This window comes from Pristiophorus japonicus, chromosome 1 (genome assembly GCF_044704955.1).
Source record: "Pristiophorus japonicus isolate sPriJap1 chromosome 1, sPriJap1.hap1, whole genome shotgun sequence".
Lineage (NCBI taxonomy): Eukaryota > Metazoa > Chordata > Chondrichthyes > Pristiophoridae > Pristiophorus > Pristiophorus japonicus.
Window position 1 is genome coordinate 387,503,559 of NC_091977.1, and position 19,980 is coordinate 387,523,538.

General features: G+C 45.3%; 1 protein-coding gene across 6 annotated transcripts in view; it reads right to left on the bottom strand.

Moving 5' to 3' along the window:
- The window catches only part of LOC139274170 (ATP-binding cassette sub-family C member 9-like), a 343,814-nt gene that overhangs the window by 80,786 nt on the left and 243,048 nt on the right, over nucleotides 1-19,980 (bottom strand). For 5 of the 6 annotated variants that reach the window (XM_070891221.1, XM_070891210.1, XM_070891227.1 and 2 more), the window contains 2 exons: nucleotides 6,888-7,151; nucleotides 4,224-4,285 (listed from right to left, as the gene is read on the bottom strand). In XM_070891221.1, the coding sequence (XP_070747322.1) occupies nucleotides 4,224-4,285; nucleotides 6,888-7,151 (326 nt within the window). The remainder of the gene's footprint in view (nucleotides 1-4,223; nucleotides 4,286-6,887; nucleotides 7,152-19,980) is intronic. The other variant, XM_070891229.1, reaches the window with a different exon arrangement.

Sequence of the window (19,980 nt, forward strand, 5' to 3'; positions counted from 1 at the left end):
GTCCTGAGGAACTCCTGCAGTGATGTCCTGGAACGGAGATGATTAGCCCCCAGCCATCTTCCTTTGTGCTGGGTATCACTCCAGCGAGTGGAGAGTTTTCCCCGATTCCCACTGACTTCAATTTTACTAGGGCTCCTTGATGCTACATGCAGTCAAATGCTGCCTTGATGTCAAGGGCAGTCATTTTGGAATTCAGCTCTTTTGTACATGTTTAGACTAAGGCTATAACGATGTCTGGAGCAAAGTGGTCCTGGCGGAACCCAAACTAAGCATTGGTGAGCAGTTTATTGGTGAATAAGTGTTGCTTGATAGCACTGTTGACGACACCTTCCACCCTTTTGCTGGTGATTGAGAATATATGGGGCGATAATTGGTCAGATATGATTTACCCTGCTTTTTGTGGATAGGACATACCTGGGCATTTTTTCTACATTGTCAGGTAAATGCCAGTGTTGTAGCTGTACTGGAACAGCATGACTAGAGGCGCGGCTAGTTCTGGAGCACAAGTCTTCACCATGACAGCCGGGATGTTGTCAGGACCCACAGCCTTTGCTGTGCTCAGCCGTTTCTTGATATGACGTGGAGTGAATCAAATTGGCTGAAGACTGGTTTCTGTGATGGTGGGGACCTCAGGAGGATTGTCAATCATGGTTACATCTTCCATTATAGTGACCCCAAAATAAAACATTAAAATTGTACTTAGAGGGGACATTTTTTTCCGAGATAGTTGGTAAGGTTGATGATTGGCTGGTTTTTATTGTGGGAAGTATTCATTAAGTTTTGTATTCCCCTATATTAGCCAGTAAAATAAATTCTCATATTAAACCTGGTGCATAAGTTGGAGCTGAATGCCCATTATGTCTGTCATAGCCACACTTACCATGAGAAAAATGGCAAATTGAATGAGGCAAAGCATAATAAATCTTTGAATACAAAACATTTTCACCTTTGTGTAGCATCGCAAAATAATGATCACAGACTACTGATTGGAGTCTGCATATCCGATTCTTCACTTTTGCATGTTGTTCTCTTACCCCTCCCGCTTTCTTTTCTTCAGTTTTATAAAAAGAGTCTTGCTCCTCCAGTTCTGATGGAGGCTCTACACCCAAAACGTTACCCTGTCTTTTCTCTATACAGATGTTAATGACCTGCTGTATATTTCTAGCATTTTCTGTTTTATTCCAGATTGTTGTTGTATTTCTATACAATATAAAGAAAACCACACTCCATACTGTGTTCCAATACATAATGCCCTATAGAATTGAAACAATATGAAGAAACTATAAATATTTCCCTTTTGGAGTTCAATTCCTCTGCGGTAGTTTTGTTTTCTCCTATACTTAATTGCTATATAAAGAGAATAGCAGTCCTGTGAAACAGCATTGCATGTGTAGTGTGATGGGACTATTTTATCTAGTTCAATGAAATCTTCTCTAATTGCCTTCATAATAGTCACTGCACTTTATAAAGTAACTTTGAAATAAAAACAGAAAATGCTGGAAATATTCAGCAAGCTAGGCAACATCTGTGAAGAGAGAAACAGAGTTAACGTTTCAGGTCGATGACCCTTCGTCAGAACTGGAAAAAGTTAGAAATGTAACAGTGCAGGGAAATGGGGGAAGGGAGGAAAGAACAAAATGGAAGGTCTGTGATAGGGTGGCAGGCAGAAGAGATTAAAAGACAAAAGGAACTGTGGTGCAAGGCAAAAGGAGATGTTTAATGGGACAAGTTTAGAAACAATAGATGGGTCTAGATGAGGTTTAACTGGAAATGGCAGAATCATCAACAGTTGCCATGGGGGAAAATAGGGGCAACGGTTATGGTCTGAAATTGTTGAACTCAACTTGAGACCAGAAGGTTACAAAGTGCCTAAACAAAAGATGAGGTGCTGTTCCTCGAGCTTACATTGAACTTCGTTGGAACAGTGCAGGAGGCTGAGGATGGAGAGATCAGAGTGGGAGTGGAACAGGGAATTAAAGCGACAGGCGACCGGAAGCTCAGGGTTACGCTTACCGACTGGACGGAGGTATTCCGCAAAGCGGTCACCCAATCTGCGTTTGGTCTCCCCAATGTAGAGACCACCACATTGTGACTCTAAAGTAACTCAATGGAATCGTAGAATTATACAGAATGGAAGGAGGCAATTCGGCCCATCGTGCCTGTGACGGCTCTCTGAAAGAGTTATCCAATTAGTCCCATTCCACTGTTCTTTACCCATAGCCTTGAAAATGTTTCCCTTTCCATTACATAACCAATTTCCTTTTGAAAGTTATTTCCACTACCCTTTCAGGCAGTATATTCCAGATCAAACAACTCGATGCAAAGAAAAACAAATTATTTATCTCCTCTCTGGTTCTTTTGTCATTTATTTTAAATCTGTGTCCTCTGGTTCCCGACCCTTCTACCAGTGGAAATCGTTTCTCCCAATCTACTCTATCAAAACCCTTCATAATTTTAAACACCTCTATTAAATCTCCCCTTAACCTTCTCTGCTCTAAGGAGAACTTTTGATGCTTTTGTTACAAAGGCACTATAGAAATGTAAGAATCATCATTACTTTTAATGATCATAGGAAATGCTTGACGAAAAAAAACAAGGTTTTCCTTCAACCATCCTGGTAGTCACTTGATCCAACAATAATGGATTTGGTAACTAATCTTGGCATTCAATCTTTATGAATTAGTCTACAAAAGAAACAAACGTGAGGCGAGGAAACCCCTAGTTGGAGAAAACTTTGGAAATCCTAGTTCGAAAATCACCCATTTCTCCCAAACATGCCACACTTACCATATGTCATCACAAATAATTGCTATACTGTATCCCAAAGTATTATTTTCTGAAAGAAATTATCTAATTTGCACTTGAATGAATCAACACTTTCTACTTCTACTGTCTCTCAAAGCCGTTTGTTCCATAGATTTACCAAAGTCAAAACAAAGTATACACAAAACAATTTCTTCATTTCACAAGCAACCCCCTTGTGAAAATGAAGAAAAAAAAACTATTTTCTAATAATTTTATTTTATACTTAGATGATGACCAGCAAGCTTTCGGAATTATAGGGCCCGAACTTGATCAAAGCTAAGGCCCACCCAAGTGCCACCCAAAAGACTGCCAAGAAACCTGGCGGTACTTTGGCAGGAAGATTCCTCAAAAAGATCTGCAAAGACCACCCGTTGGCAAAAAAACGACTTACGCCCTGAATGTGGCGGCAGTGGGAGGAGCTCCCAATCTCAGCGGCAAATGCAATCCTCGGAAAGTACTGCCGAGGATTGAGTCGGGCCCAGAGAGGGGGGAAAACACATAAAAATAAAAATTTACACAATAAAAAACCCACAGGAAAACCTTCAGGGGACCCCATTCATGTGAATCCCTGTAAAAAAAATAAATAAATAAAAGAAGTTTACTAACCTTTTTTTGCAGGTCTTCATACTTACCGTTGGGGTTAGGCCTGCCTCCATGCAGCAGTCCTTCCCCCTGCTGCCGCCGACTCCTGCCCGGAGGAATCGGTCAGCTCGGCGGGCGCGAAGACACATACGCGCCTTGTATGCTAGTGGACATCAGCTGGCAGTTCCCAGCATTCCTCCCCTCCCGCCTCGAGGAAACTGGGACCGAAGGGAAACCACCCAAAAAATTCGGCAGCAGCCGGCGACATGGTCAACTAAGTTCGGGCCCAAACTGTTTGAGTCATTTTCTGGAAATTTCAAATGCTTAAAAAAATCTTTTAAGAAGAAATACAGTTTCTGCTGCCCCTTACACGGATCGCATGGTGAGTGGCACAGAGAGAAAAATAAGTATATGAATAATTTAGTCCAATTCAGCATCTCAAAATAAATAGCTTTCATTGTTAGAATTTTCAACAGCTATTAACTTTTAAGATGTACTGTTAGAAATATTCTTCATAATAATCATAGAAGGCAACTTGTACAGCTGCAGTAATATATATCCTTATTGGAATTCGATTAGATTATAGAGCTGATTCCCTAATCAGGGACAGCAGGCACAGGGAGCACTGGTCCAGAAATCACAGGCCCAGCGCCCCTAATTTCCTGGCTATTTAAATGAGTGGATGGAAACTCAGGCGCTGTGGGCCTACTATTTCCGAACAGGTGCTGCTCCTCACTGGAAGAGCACAACTGGAAAACCATCCCTTATATCAGGTATCAGCTAAGTCTGTCAGTTAATTCCATCACAATCAAGAAACTACAAAAATGTATCCATACCTTGAGTAGAGTGCCCGTGCGACACTAACACGCTGTTTCTGGCCACCACTTAGATTAATACCCTGGAGAAAAATCAAAACGAATGCTTTTAATAACACAATACATGGCAGAATGAAATACATGGGGCCAGATTTTGCTGAAAATATAACGACGTCTGAACAACACACACCATTATTAATGTGCAAATTGGTCAGCAACTTGTAGCGAGGAAGAAATACCCCGTGAATTGCAAATTGCCATAAGTTGCTGGCTGATTTGAACCAGTCTGCCATTAGCTTCAAAGCACAGGGGAACCAGGTCACCTTCTAATCACTACAGAAAAGAAATATGGTGTAGTGTGGGTGAAGGAATAAATGTTAAATCTAATAAGGGATGCCCTGATTGCTCAGGAAATTTATCCAGTGAATAGTTTAGCTGTATAGCTCAGGTTGGATGCAAGTTTGATTTCCAGTCTCTGTTGAACTAGCTGATCTCACTATGATAGTGGTTACAATTTGCTTCAGTGCCTCCAAGTTAGAGTGGGTAAAATTGGTTCGCATTTCTGCTCCTGATTGCTATCTAGCAAACCCTTCTGGAAGTGCGTGTAAGAGATTTAGGCGAGATAAAGAGCTGGCTTGGCTGTGATTAGCCCTCTCTATCCTCCCTCTCGCAGTGAGCAAATAGCCTGCCCACACTCTCTGTCTAGGCTCATACATGAATAGCAGCCATTTGGGACAGGGGACTGGAGGATGACCGGTGGCCAAAGAGCCATTCCTCAGTGGGAAGTCAGCACCTTGAAGACGGGGTGGGAAAACTGAAAATTAATAGGAAAATGTTTTTCCATTATCAATTTGATTTCTTCATCCTCTCAGAAGCTTCTGTGAAATTTCAAATTAAAGGCCATATAATGTACAATACCCCTTCATGTGAAGTGAAACAAAATCAAACATCACTGCAGTTAAAATTACATGTTAAATGTAAGTTTAAATCACATAATATACTGCAGAAGCCTGGCCAGCGATTCCATCTGACTGCAGGGGAAATAAACAATTATAAGGCAGTGACAAAGAGAAGGTTGAGTTGCAAATGATAAACCACAAGAGTGACACTCTACTAGTTCAGTGGTTCTCAAACTTTTTGGCTGAAGGAACCCTTTTAAAATCGATTAGTAATCACGGACCCCCGAAGGACCCTTTTCAAATCGATTAGTAATCACTTTTAAATTATAATACTATATAATACTCATAATATGAAAGTGTTGCATGTATTAATGCTTTTACAAAGCAGGTATTTACTTACTGATATCAGTGTGCTGGGTGTACCTGCAGAGTCTGTCTTTCCGTGGTGTGATGTTTGACACTTTATTTAAAGCTGCTCACTTGCTCACTTGTTACATTAATTTTAAGTACCGTCCTAAAAACTACTGCTCATCTACAAATTTTAATTACAAACCTTTTTTTTTCAATATAATTTGAAATTAGCAAAAGCCTCAATTTTAAGTCAATGCTGAAGAGCTAAAGAAGTGAAATTAAAAAGAACTCAATTGGAAAAAAAACTCCCAAAACATACAGTCCCTTGAGCAATTGGGATCGTCTGTTTCACACACGTCTGCCGACATCCACATCAAAGAAACTTGTTCTTTTTGTGGTCGAGGCATTCTCAGCGGGTCAGGAATAAGTCCTTGCATTTCCAGCTGCCAACCAGTCTGCACCCTGCCGTTTCCAGTCTGTGACACGAGAACCTGAATTCTCTTCCCCTCTCCTCTCACCGCCCCCCCCTGAAAAAAAAACAGCCAGGCAACGTGACAGGACTTGGGTCTACAACAGTCTTGTTCGCTCCACTGTACAACCTTTCCAGAACTTTCCGGCACAATGTCCTGCGGTAACGGGATTTCGGCTTGATTCAGCCGTTTCAACTCGCTGACATGAATGATCTAAGATTATTCCGTGCAACTGGTTTGGGAAAACTTTACGCAATGAATAAAGTTTTCCAGCAGATCGCACAAAGCCAGCAGGAGATTTGTAGTGAACTATGACGACTTGCCCTTGGTTGAACTTTAAAACTCGCCGATTCACGATGAAATGTTTCTATTGTTCAGTCGCCCTTCGCCACATTACCAGCCAGCCAACCTCTGCTCTCCTCCCACAGACCAATGAAGTCCTTAGAAGAAACCCGAATATGAACATTCCGTTCCCACCTCCTCCCCGATCCTCGCTGGTTCATTTTTACACTCTGCAATTTTTCAGAGATCTTCTCCAACGACTAATTGGTCAATGTTTCGTGCATCCCTTGGAAAGTCTCCGCCGACCCCAGTTTGAGAACCAATGTATTAATTTACAATATCATCTTAACCCACTGAAGCATTATTAGCTTGTAGTGCACACCAGGCTATACATTATCCTATTTATGCTTACAACTATTACTTCCGAAATCACAAAGCAAGACAAAACTTTAGCTGGTTTAAATGGCACTAAAAGTGTTTTGCTCCACGGCCTTCAATTTATTTCAAAATGAAAAACTTTTGATATTTTTCAATTAAAATTAATTTTATATAAAAAGTCTGTTATTGGACCAATTTTTAAGGTCACATGTAAAATTCTAACTCTATGCCAATAAAAATTGAGAGGAAGTTACCTATAGAATATGACTGTTAAGTGTAGGCAATTATTGATTCAATGCACTTACTTTTTCACCAATTTCTGTGAGCCGCCCAGCTGGTAAAATGTCGATATCCGGCTTAAGAGCACAGGCCTCGATCACTGTCTGAAAACGCTCTTCATCAAAGCTTTCGTCAAACACAATGTTATCCTGTAAGGAAGCATTTTTCAGCCATGCAGTCTGTGCAGAATATGCTAGCGGCTGGTTGGCTGATGCCCACACCACATGACCAGAGACAGTTGTCATTTCTCCTAGTATGGCAGACACTAGCGAAGTTTTTCCACTCCCAATCTGAAATTAACAAAAATTGGATGGAAATGAACTAACAGGTTTGTGTTTTCTCCCCTACTCTCCTGCCGACGCGGTGTATGCTGTGTTATTATTCCTTGGGTACTGGCAGTTATCTGGTACCTCAGCCATATGCTCATTCATCATGTTCTGCTGATGTTTGAATGTCTCCTGTAGATCATCAAACTCTGGCCAATTTCTCTCCTCTAAGGGGTGCAGAGGTGGAGTTAGAATACCAGTCTTTATGGAGAGGGCGGGAAGAGAGCCAGCATTAAATGTGGGGGTGGGAAAAAAAAGAGTTCCAGTTTGAACTGGGGGGCAAGTATCAACATAGAACAGGTTACAGTACAAGTGACAGGTCGAACTGGTGTAGGTAATGAGAGAACAGGGTCAGTATAAATTGGGAGAGCTGAAGGGGAAACAGTGGCCCGGATTTTGCGGTTGTGGCGTAATTAAGGATTACGCCACCGGCATCCGAACGGAATGCACACTTACCTGATGGGGACCCTCCTTTGAGAACTTGCTGGCTGATGCTATGTAGAAGGCAGTGCAACGGCCCACGATTCCAGTGTGCGGAACCGTGCTTGGGATCAAACAGTCTGTTGCTCCAATCAGGTAACAGAAGGTCTCTCATTTACCCCCCCTGTCTCTCACTCACAAGCCAACAACATTTTTATCATGGGAAATTACTTGCATGTTAATGCTTGCAACATTCAAGTAAAATGCAGAAACTTTCTATTCGTATCCAAAAATAAAAATAGTGGATATATGCTACAGTGGAATGTTATTTTGTATATTATTGAACATTTTTGGAAGAGTTTTCTATGCTGATGGGGGCTCACGGTAAGTTTGAAAGGCTGGCTTGTAGCTTAAGCTTTTAAAATTAAATATATATTTAGATTTCCAAAAGGTTATCCCCTTATGCTGTGCAATTGCTGGGCAAAAGGAGCGGCAAGCGGTGGCCTGGAGCAGCGTGGTGGCCCCGACCTACGAGAGGCCATTAGTGGCAGGTCGGGGCCATAAAAGGAGCGGCGACCTGGAGCAGCATGGCGGCCCCTGGACAGCGTGGCGGTGTATCACTGCAAGGTACAGTGCGAGCTGGTGCAGGAGGGCGATGGCAGCGAAGAGGGTGACTGGATTGGACGTCATCAAGGTCCAGGTCGCTGATTGAAGCATGGGCAGGTACAGCAGGAGCGCGAGGTCGGAGCGAAGGAGCGGCAAAAGATCATGGAACAACGTGATAGGGACTCAGGAGAGGTGTGAGGCGAGGGCCCAGGGGCAGCATGGGCCAGCCCACACTGCGATATGTGTGCGCACTAGGTCTGTGCAGCAGAGCTAGTCTCCAGTCGTCTTGGTTAATCCTTGCCACTGGACCAAGACCTAGCTCCATCAAGCCCGTGTGGTGGCTGTTGTGCAACGGCCACCATACGTTAAAAAAATCCATGCAACAGGCATCTTCCACCCTTGAGAATGTAGCTCGGGACCTGGAATATTAGGTCCTTCAATGAAACACCTGTGAACTCATCCCATTTTGGCCTGGAAGCAAGTCATCCTCGATACGAGGGACCACCTATGATGATGGTGGGCAACTAGTTCAACTCTGCACCAGCAATAAATATTTCCATGATGCGGAACTTGACAGATGGCAAGTTTGGGATTTAGCGCGTGTGCTTACCGTCATACCGACCTCAAAATCCTGACCAGTATCTGTGTGACAAGGTGGTGAAATGGATAGAATACAATGTCTTTGATTACTCAGTCTGGAGTAGGTAGGGTGCCTCTGTGAACTAGAGTGGGGGGATGGGGGAGGAGGATTTGGATGCGGGAGAGTAACCGATGAGGTTGCTTTTGGGGAAATTATTGATTATGTTGAAAATCCAAATGTCTCTGTGTATTTCTTTTTTTTCCTAAAAATCAATAGTTAAGTACAGAAGTGCTTAAAAGTAACTAGAATGCATAATTTTCAATGCAACATTTTCCAAGCAGCAAGCCTCTCTGACCCCCTAGAAAGGTACCACCAAATTTGGGGTTTTCAACATTTATATTTTCCCATTCAGGCTTTCATATAATTATGCTTTTTCCCTCCTTATTACAAGTTTATGGCACATGAAAACGCGTAGGGGCTGAAATTCAGCACCCGAATAAGGCCCTTTACCACTCGTTTGCGGCAGCCATGTGGCAGAGTCGAGCGGCCGTCGATTTCTGGTCGCATAACTGCCGCAAGCTAAATTCAGCAGGGGAGGTTTTCTGGTGGTCCCCACTTTCACCCCGCTGCTGCTGACCGGCCGTGCGTGCATCATCAGTCCACACACCGCCAGCACCCCGCCACCTCCCGCAAAATTTAGCCATAAAAATCTTATTGCCGCCGAGCAGTGCCCCCGACAGCTTTATCTGTCGGTGCACCTTTGATTCCCTCCGTAAGTCCTGGCTGCATGGCGGCCATTAAAGGCAAGGGCCCAATGCCGCGACTGCTATTTAATTTTAAGTCGGCCGGACTATTGTGCCCCCTGGTTAGGCCAGGCTGCCAACAGGCACCTTCACTTGGGTGCCAGGCCACTGGCCCAGCTGAAACCCTCCCTGGTGGTCCAGTGTCCGATCGTGACTGATGGCTAATACTCTCCCCTTTAACGGAGGCGAGATACGTGGTGACGCAGACGCGGAATGACGTCACCGACGCTCCGCTGCTGAGTGACAGTGGCGGAGAATCCATCCCACTTTTACTTCCGCCCCACACCAGCACTTACCGCCGCATTTCCGACCCCGCGACCAACTTCCTTGCCGATTCAAAAAAAAGGCAAAAAGCTGAATTTCGCGAAAGGGGGGAACCTCTTCTGAAACGGCCGTAAAAACTCTTTAAAAAAACAGTAGGTACGCCAACTTTCCGGTGGGACTGAATTTCGGCCTCGTAGTTATTTGTGAATTGCCAGCTTTTTAAAGTCATGGGTAACATGTGGTATATCAAGTGAAAAATTCAAACTGATGCAATAGAGCTTCAGCTAAGGTTTAGGATGAAGTGCATTCTTCAGGCAGAGCTTTATTCTGTATCTGATTGTTTACACATGACCTGGGAGGTCCCTGATGCTGTCACTGGATGCTCTAAAGTGCAAGTACTCCATTCACAGAGCTGACATTCCTCACCTTAATCAACACGATTATTTGTTAAATATAAGAACCTGGATTACATATCTCTGTATGTTAGAAAAGCAAAAAGACAGATTTAAAAGGAAAATGCCCACATATATTAAAATGTTAACCAGGAGGAGCTTCCTGTAATTTATATTAATCGGCAGAAAGCTTAGATAGTTGGTCAATCATTGTCAGAGGTTTTTTTTAAAAGTAATCTGTGCCTAAGTTGCAATCATTTCCAAGATGAAAGCACCTTTCAATTAAGTGGTCTTATTTCTTGACGTCTAACCACCTCATGTTGGATTGGGTTTGTTGGCCTGTTTCTGTGCCATATATCCTATGTGATCTAGTCCTATGTTGACGTGCATACCAATGACAGCTCATTAAGCATTATAAGATTTTACACATGGAGGTACAAGTCGCTTTGGAGGTAATGGGTTTAAGTTTCAGACCCTCGCTAGAACAGCGCACATCGGAGAGGCCCGCCTAATTTGTAGAACAGAAATTGTGCCGAATACTTACCTTGCGATTCTCCTATATCTGTAGGCGCGGTGCGGCACAGCAGGAGCTGTTGGGGATGGAGCTACAGCCCTGCGCCAAAAACAGTGCCGGCAGCTGCACGCGTGTGCGGTGGAGGCTGTGCGTGTGCGCAGTAGCTCCTGGCTCTCCCAGTATGTTTCCGCGCAACGACCCTATCCCTGGCTGAAGGGACGTCGCCCCTATACCGGGCCTACGCGGCGGCCCGTCCGGCATCTCCTGGGGGCAGGCCCCGTCCGAACTCCTTGTCGGCGGTGGGGCCCGCCTGGCATCTCGCTGGGGGCGGGCCTCGCCCGAAGTCCTCGCCGGTGGCGGGGCCCACCGAAAGTCCTGGGCGGCGGTCCGGCATCTCGCTGGGGGCGGGCCTCGCCCGAAGTCGTCGCCGTCCTCGTCGGCAGTGGGGCCCACCCAAAGTCCTGGGTGGCGGTCCCGCATCTCCTGGAGGCGGGCCTCGCCCGAAGTCCTCGCCGTCCTCGTCGGCAGTGGGGCCCACCGAAAGTCCTGGGCGGCGGTCCGGCATCTCGCTGGGGGCGGGCCTCGCCCGAAGTCCTCGCCGGTGGCGGGGCCCACCGAAAGTCCTGGGCGGCGGTCCCGCATCTCCTGGAGGCAGGCCCCGCCTGAAGTCCTCGGCGGCGGCGGCGGGGCCTGCCCGAAGTCCTGGGCGGTGGTCCGACATCTCCTGGGGGCGGGGCCCACCCGCTCGGCTTCTCCTGGGGGTGCCCCGTCCCAGCAGGCTGTTGGAGGGCTCCCAGTGCTGCAGTAGGTGAGTAGAAACTTTTATTTTTTTATTTATTGATTTGATTTAATTTTTTTTTTGGATTGATTTATTGATTTATTTATCATTATTGATGATGACTCTTTATTTGTTAAAGTGAAGTCTTTAATGCTTGTAAACCCCCTAACTTCACTCGAACTTCCTTCCCCCTCCCATCTCTCGTCCCCTGCGCCTAATTTATAAGTGTAGGCATGGTTTTTCTGAGCGTACAAAAATCTACACTTACTCCATTCTAAGTTAGTTTGGAGTAAGTTTTCACTGCCTAAACTTGCAAAACAGGCGTAAGTGGCCGGACACGCCCCCTTTTGAAAAAAAACCTGTTCTAAAACAAAACTATTCTAACTCACCAGAACTGGAGCAAACTAAATGCTGAGAATTGCAATTTCTAAGATACTCCATTCTAAACTAGTTGCTCCAAAAAAATAGGAGCAACTCGAGCCGGAACTTGAGCCCAATAATTCTACTATGTCTAACTTCCAATATGACATGCATTCAAAAACAATATAAAATCAATCAATCAACATTTACAAAAAAAGACAGAACATATCTGCTGCGATTGCCCTTCAAGGCATCTATTTTACATTGGTGGCGAGTAGGCTGATAATGACTGAACTAAAGCACACATTTGAGATCGACGAGTTTCTGAAAAAAATGAACAACTGAGACACAAATCAATTGATTTATAATTTGTTATAACCTGATGATCAGATGACAAGTTCACTAACTGACAATAATGAGGTTTTTGCATCGAGAAGCATTTGATCCCACTGGACAGGGAATTAACATAGTCTGCACTGGTAGACCAATCAGCTTCATTCTGTTTTGTAAACCAAACAGTAATTCTAATTCAGTTTACTAGCCCAGTTATTATACTACAATCTGTTTGATAAGTTAAACTTGCTTAATTCTGATTACTGGATAATACGAGTTGTGTTAAAAAAACATCCTCCAGAATTGTTGTCTTAGATTTATTTAATTAGAATTACTTAGATGATTAGATAATTCAAATATTTGTGTGTAAAAATCAACTTTGAATTATGATGAGTAAAACTAAGAAATGCTAATTTTGTAATACATCAATGCAAAATCCATTGTATCACATGGGAATTAAGGGACTGAATTGACAATGCATTGAATTTTGGCAAGCAGTGCCAGACTACCTCAAGGCTGTAGTCGCAATTGGTTCCACTTCTCTCTAGCTGAAATGTAGCTACAACTGCTATGAAGTGACTTCAACTTGATTTTAAATTATTAGCATCCAGCAAAAAGTTGACTGACTGACTAACATTAAAAATATAACCATCGCCCGAATACCAGTAAGCAGAGCTCAGAACATGCACGGAAACACACATGCATTGAGTTTTGTTTTCATGACTAGACAGCAACATCATACCAGCAGTCTAAAAAGCATAGAAACTTACAGCGCAGAAGAAGTCCATTTCGGCCCATCGTGTCCGCTCCGGCCGACAAAGAGCCACACGGCCCTTCGTCAGCAGCCCTAAAGGTTACATAGAAACCCATGAACAATGACGGAAAGGCAAAGAGCACCCAGCCCAACCAGTCCGCTCCACACTAAAAACATTCTGCACTCCACCCCAACTGGAGCCATGTGATCTCCTGGGAGAGGCAAAAACCAGATAAAAACCCAAGCCAATTTAGGGATAAAAAAATCTGTGAAAATTCCTCTCCGACCCATCCTTTTTAGACCGCTGGTATGATGATCGAAATTAGTCCAGGAGATCACCCTGCCCGTATTCTATTCCCTGCAGTACTTAATATTATATCTGTGCCGACCAATAAAAATTTGTCTAGTCTAATCCCAATTACCAGCTCTCGGTCCGTAACCCTGCAGGTTACGGCACCTCAAGTGCCCATCCAACCATCTCTTAAAAGTGCTGAGGGTTTCTGCATCCACCACTCTTCCAGGCAGCGAGTTCCAAATCCCCACAACCCTCTGTGTAAAGAAGCCCCCCTCAAATTCCCTCAAGACCTTTCACCAACCCCCTTAAAACTATGCCCCCTCGTAATAGACCCCCCCACCAATGGGGATAGATCCTTACTATCCACTATGTCCAAGCCCCTCAATATTTTGTACAACTCGATGACGTCTCCTCTCAACCTCCTCTGTTCCAATGAGAACAAACCCAGCCTACCCAATCTGTCCTCATAACTAAGATTCTCCATTCCAAGCAGCATCCTAGTAAATCTCCTCTGCACCCTCTCTGGTGCAATCACGTCCTTCCTATAATACGGCGACCAGAACTGCACGTAGTACTCCAGCTGTGGCCTAACCAAAGTGTTATATATGAAGAAAGAGTCTGACTGGATACTGTGAGCTCAAAGTAAAGTATTTTATTGCAGGTCTCCAGAGTGCCTCTCCAGCTTGTGAGGCCTCCTTAAGTACCAGTGCTCCCAAGGGATTATGGGATCCCTTGGGACTCCAGGGGATGAGCCCTCTGGTGGCTGTACAAGGTAAATACACGTTTACATAACACAAAGTATAATACAATTTAAGCATAACCTCCCTGCTCTTATATTCTATGCCTTGGCCAATAAAGGCAAGCATTCTATATGGCTTCTTAACCACCTTATCTTCCTGCCTGTGCTACTTTTAGGGATCTGTGGATAAGCACTCCAAGGTCCTTTTGTTCATCTACACTATTAAGTGGCCTACTGCTTAACGTGTATACCCTTTCCTTATTAGCCCTCCCAAAGTTCATCACCTCACACTTCTCTGAATTAAATTCCATTTGCCACTGCTCTGCCCACCTGACCAGCAGATTGATATCCTCCTGCAGTCCATGACTTTCCTCTTCATTATTATCCACACAGCCAATTTTAGTGTCGTCTGCAAACTTCTTAATCATACTTCCTATTTTCAAATCTAAATCATTGATATATACCAGAAAAAGCAAGGGACCCAATACTGAGCCCTGCGGAACCCTATCTGAAACATCCTTCCAGTCACAAAAACATCCATCAATCATTACCCTTTGCTTCCTACCTCCAAGCCAATTTTGGATCCAACTTGCCACTTTGCCCTGTATTCCATGGGTTTTAACCTTCATGACCAGTCTACCATGCGGGACCTCATCAAAAGCCTTGCTAAAGTCCATATATACCACATCGTATGCACTACCCTCATCGACCGTCTTGGTTACCTCCTCAAAAAATTCAAGTATGTTAGTCAAACACGATCTTCCCTAAACAAATCAGTGATGACTGTCTCTAATTAATCCTTGCCTATCCAAATGCAGATTTATCCTGTCTTTCAGGATTTTTTCTAATAATTTTCCCACCACTGACATTAGGCTGACAGGCCTGTAATTACTCGTCCTATCCCTTTTTCCCTTCTTAAACAAGGGTACTACATTCGCAGTCCTCCAATCCTCCGGCACCATGCCCATATCCAAAGAGGACTGGAAAATGATGGTCAAGGCCTCTGCTATTTCCTCTTTTACTTCGCTCAACAGCCTGGGATGCATTTTATCCGGGCCTGGGGACTTATCTACTTTCAAAGCTGCGAACCCCTTAATACTTCCTCTCTCACTATATTTATTTCATCCATAATATCACACTCCTCCTCGATAGCAGTATCTGCATTACCTCTTTCCTTTGTGAAAACAGATGCAAAGTATTCGTTAAGAACCCGACCAACATCTTCCGCCTCCTCACAAAGATTACCTTCATGGTCTCTAATAGGCCCTACCCTTTCCTTAGTTACCCTCTTGCTCTTAATATATTTATGGAACATCTTAGGGTTTTCCTTAATTTTACTGGCCAACAATTTCTCGTGTTCTCTCTTAGCATTCCTAATATCCTTTTTAATTTTACCTCTTATCTTTCTATATTTCTTTAAAGATTCTAAAGTATTTAGCCGTTGATATGTGACCTAAGCATCCCTTTTTTTCTGAATCCTCCCCTGTAAGTCCCTAGACATCCAGGGGGCTCGAGAATTATTTTTCCCAGCTTTTTTCTTTAAGGGCACATGTTTGGCCTGAACCTTTCGGATCTCCTTCTTGAATGCCTCCCACTGTTCCGACACCGATTTACCCACAAGTAGGCCTATCCAGTCCACTATGGCCAAATCACTCATTAGCTTTTCCCCAATTCAGAACTTTTATTCCAGGCCTATTCTTGTCCTTATCCATAACCAACTTGAATCTGACTGAATTATGGTCACTGGCACCCAAATGCTCCCCCACTAATACCCCTTCAACTTGCCCAGCTTCATTCTCCAAAACTAAATCCATATAGGCATTCTTAGCTCAGAAAGGCTCTGAATATGTATAGCAAGGCAGGACATATCCCAGCACCTTTATCAAACAGAGGTTGGGTTATTCACAGTTCCTTCTGGCCCACGAATTTATAGAAGCCCGTGGATGTTGGTACAGGTTATTTATTCTCGATCTATGACATAGGTAGAAAGAGGGATGAGATCCTGCAGGCAGAGTTTACGGAGCTAAGAGAGAGATTAAAAAGCAGGACCTCAAAGGTCGTGAGTACAGAAATAGGAGGATAGAGAAGATGAATGCGTGGCTGGAGACATGGTGCAGGCGGGAGGGCTTTAGATTCCTGAGGCATTGAGACCGTTTCTGGGGGAGGTGGGACCTGTACAAGACAGATGGGTTGTGTCATGTATCTTACATTATTATATATAACTGTATCCGAACATGCTATACATGACTGTAATAAGATATGACCTGTAACCACTAGCATACCTTACCACCAGGGGTGCACTTGCAAGAGACAGGTATATAAGGACAGGTCTCAGGCAAGTGCAGCATTCCAGAGCTGTGAAATAAAGGTGCAGGTCCAGAGTGACCTTGACTTCACTACATGCCTCGTGTACTGAGGGGACAGAACTTTACAGTGGCGACGGGTTACGGGATTACAGAATCCACAGAATGGCGAACAACGGATCAGATGAAAAGTACAATGCGGGAGACAATTGGGAGGACTTTATAGAAAGGCTCCAGCAAAGCTTTGTAACCAAAGACTGGTTAGGCGATGATAAGGCAGACAAGAGAAGAGCCCATCTCTTGACCAGCTGTGGCTCGAAAACATACGGTTTAATGAAGGATCTGGTGGCACCCGAGAAACCAGCAAGCAAGTCGTTTGAAGAATTGAGCACACTGGTAAGAGACCACCTGAAGCCAGCGAGCAGCCTACACATGGCCAGACACAGGTTCTACAAATACAGATGCTGTGTGGGTCAGAGCATACCCGACTTCGTGGTGGAACTTCGGAGGTTGGCTAGTTTATGTGAGTTCTCCGATGAACTGAGGAGAGAAATGCTGAGAGACTTTTTCATTGAAGGAATAGGCCACGCAGGCATATTCCGAAAGCTCATAGAGACCAAGAACCTGAACTTAGAGACAGCAGCACTGATTGCACAGACATTCTTGGTAGGGGAAAAAGAAACGAGGTTGATTCACAATGCAGGTACGACAACTAACGAAATATCGGAAGAAGTAGTTCACAGCACTAAACAAGCTGCTACCCACAAACACAGACAAAACCGGGAGAACAGGCTCTCGACAGCAGGCAGAAGCCATCAAGCTGCTACCCCCATACACAGACAAAACCGGGAGAACAGGTTCTCGACAGCAGGCAGAAGCCATCAAGGGCCACAGGAACGGCCGTTCACACCTCATCAACCCACAATGCGAGCAATCAACTACAAACTGAGAGAAGCTCAAGAGAGATCAGCCAGACGTAGCTCATTCTTTGTGAACTCTTTGAACAATGGAACAGGTCTGTGCTGGAGGTGTGGGGGTGGGCACTTGTCAAGAGGATGTCGATTTCAGCAGGCTGTTTGCAGAAATTGTGAATATACAGGGCATTTGGCTCGCATGTGCAAAAAAACGGCAGCTCGGCTGGTATACGGATCGGATGGGTCGGAAAGCGGACCAGAAGATGGTGGGGACAGTACCCGGGACACCGGCGTACAGCGGGTCAACACAATCAATGGCCACTGCTCCTACAACAGGATGCCTCCGAAAATGAGGAGGGTCCTACTCAACGGGATATCTGTCAACATGGAGCTGGATACGGGAGCGAGTCAATCTCTCATGGGCACTCAACAATTTGAACAACTGTGGCCGCATAAAAGAGACAGACCAAAACTCACAAGGGTTGATACCACACTAAGGACCTATACCAAAGAAATTGTACCTGTCCTCGGCAGCGCCATGCTCTGTGTCACACACAAAGGGACGGTGAACCATCTTCCCCTGTGGATTGTCCCCGGAGATCTCCCAGCACTGTTGGGGAGAAGCTGGCTGGCAAAACTAAACTGGAAATGGGATGATGTCCATGCCATGTCATTAGAGGAATGGACCTCCTGCTCAACAGTTATAAAGTGATTTGAACATCTCTTTCAGCCAGGTGTGGGCACTTTCAAAGGGGCCAAAGTCAAAATCTACATCACACAGGATGCTAGACCGGTCCATCACAAGACCAGAGCTGTACCCTATGTGATGAGGGAAAAGATTGAAAACGAACCAGACAGGCTTCTGCGGGAAAGCATTATATCACCTGTGGAATTTAGCGACTGGGCAAGTCCCATCATCCCAGTCATGAAGCCTGATGGATCCGTACGAATCTGTGGGGAGTACAAATCTACCATAAACAGAGTCTCCCTACAGGACCAGTACCCGTTGCCCAGAGCGGAGGACTTATTTGCCACATTGGCTGGAGGTAAACTTTTCTCAAAATTATATGACGCAAGAATTGACTGAGGAATCCAAGCTACTCACCACCATCAACACACATCGAGGCCTTTTCATGTACAATCGATGCCCATTCCGCATCAGGTCGGCAGCTGCCATATTCCAGCGCAACATGGAGAGTCTGCTCAAGTCCATCCCGGGGACGGTTGTATTTCAAGACGACATACTTATCACGGGGCAGGGACACCGACTCCGATCTCCGTAATTTGGAGGAAGTACTAAAGCGGTTGGATCGGGTAGGCCTACGAGTCAAGAAATCCAAGTGCCTGCTTCTCGCACCCGAGGTTGAATTTTTGGGCAGAAGGATTGCCACTGATGGAATCCGACCAACAGAGTCCAAAACAGAAGCAATTCGCCTGGCACCCAGGCCCCGGAATGTCTCAGAACTGCGCGCCTTTCTCGGGCTACTCAATTACTTTGGGAACTTTATGCAGAACTTAAGCACGCTGCTGGAGCCTCTCCACGTGCTACTCAGGAAGGGGTGCGATTGGTTTTGGGGGGACGCCCAGGAACACGCCTTCAATAAGGCACGCAACCTTCTGTGTTCCAACAGTGTTTTGACTTTCTTTGACCCAGGTAAAAAGCTAGTTCTCACATGCGATGCGTCAGCGTATGGGGCCGGTGCGTTTTACAACATGTCAACAGTGCGGGCAAATTACAACCCATAGGTTATGCCTCCAGGTCACTTTCGCGGGCGGAGCGCGGATACGGAATGGTAGAGAAGGAGGCGCTCGCATGCGTGTACGGTGTCAAAAAGATGCACCAATACATTTTCGGGGCCAAGTTCGCGTTAGAAACCGACCACAAGCCTCTCACGACCCTCCTATCCGAGAGCAAGGCAATAAACGCCAACGCCTCGGCACTCATGCTGGCATCCTACGACTACACAATAAGGTACAGACCAGGCACAGACAACTGTGCCGACGCGCTCAGCAGGCTAGCCCTGGCAACCACAGAAGGGTCTGACGAACAGGACTGAGAGATAGTCATGGCAATCAATGCCTTTGAGTCCACAGGTTCGCCCATGACAGCTCGCCAAATCAGAGCCTGGACGGCCAGCGACCCCACGTTATCCTTAGTAAAAAGATGTGTCCTAACCAGTGCATTAATGAGCTATCACTACAAGCAGACTGCCTGATGTGGGGCAGCTGAGTAGTCATGCCTCTGTGAGGCAGAGAGGCATTTGTCCGGGAGCTCCACCGCGAATCATTCTCATGAAGGCCATAGCCAGATCCCACGTCTGGTGGCCTGGTATTGACGCGGACTTGGAGCACTGCGTCCGAAGGTTCACCATTTGTGCCCAACTCAGCAATGCCCCCAGGGAGGCTCCACTGAGCCCCTGGCCTACCAAACTGTGGTTGCGGGTGCACGTAGACTATGCTGGCCCATTCATGGGCAAAATGTTCCTCGTAGTTGTAGATGCATTTTCAAAGTGGATCGAATGCACCATTTTAAACTCGAGCACAACCTCCACCACTGTGGAGAACCTCGCAACCATGTTTGCAACGCACGGAATCCCTGGCACATTGGTCAGTGACAACGGCCCGTGCTTCACCAGCGCAGAATTCCAAGACTTTATCATTGACCACGCCATAAATCACGTCAAGACGGCACCGTTCAAGCCGGCCTCCAACAACCAGGCGGAGAGAGCAGTGCAAAT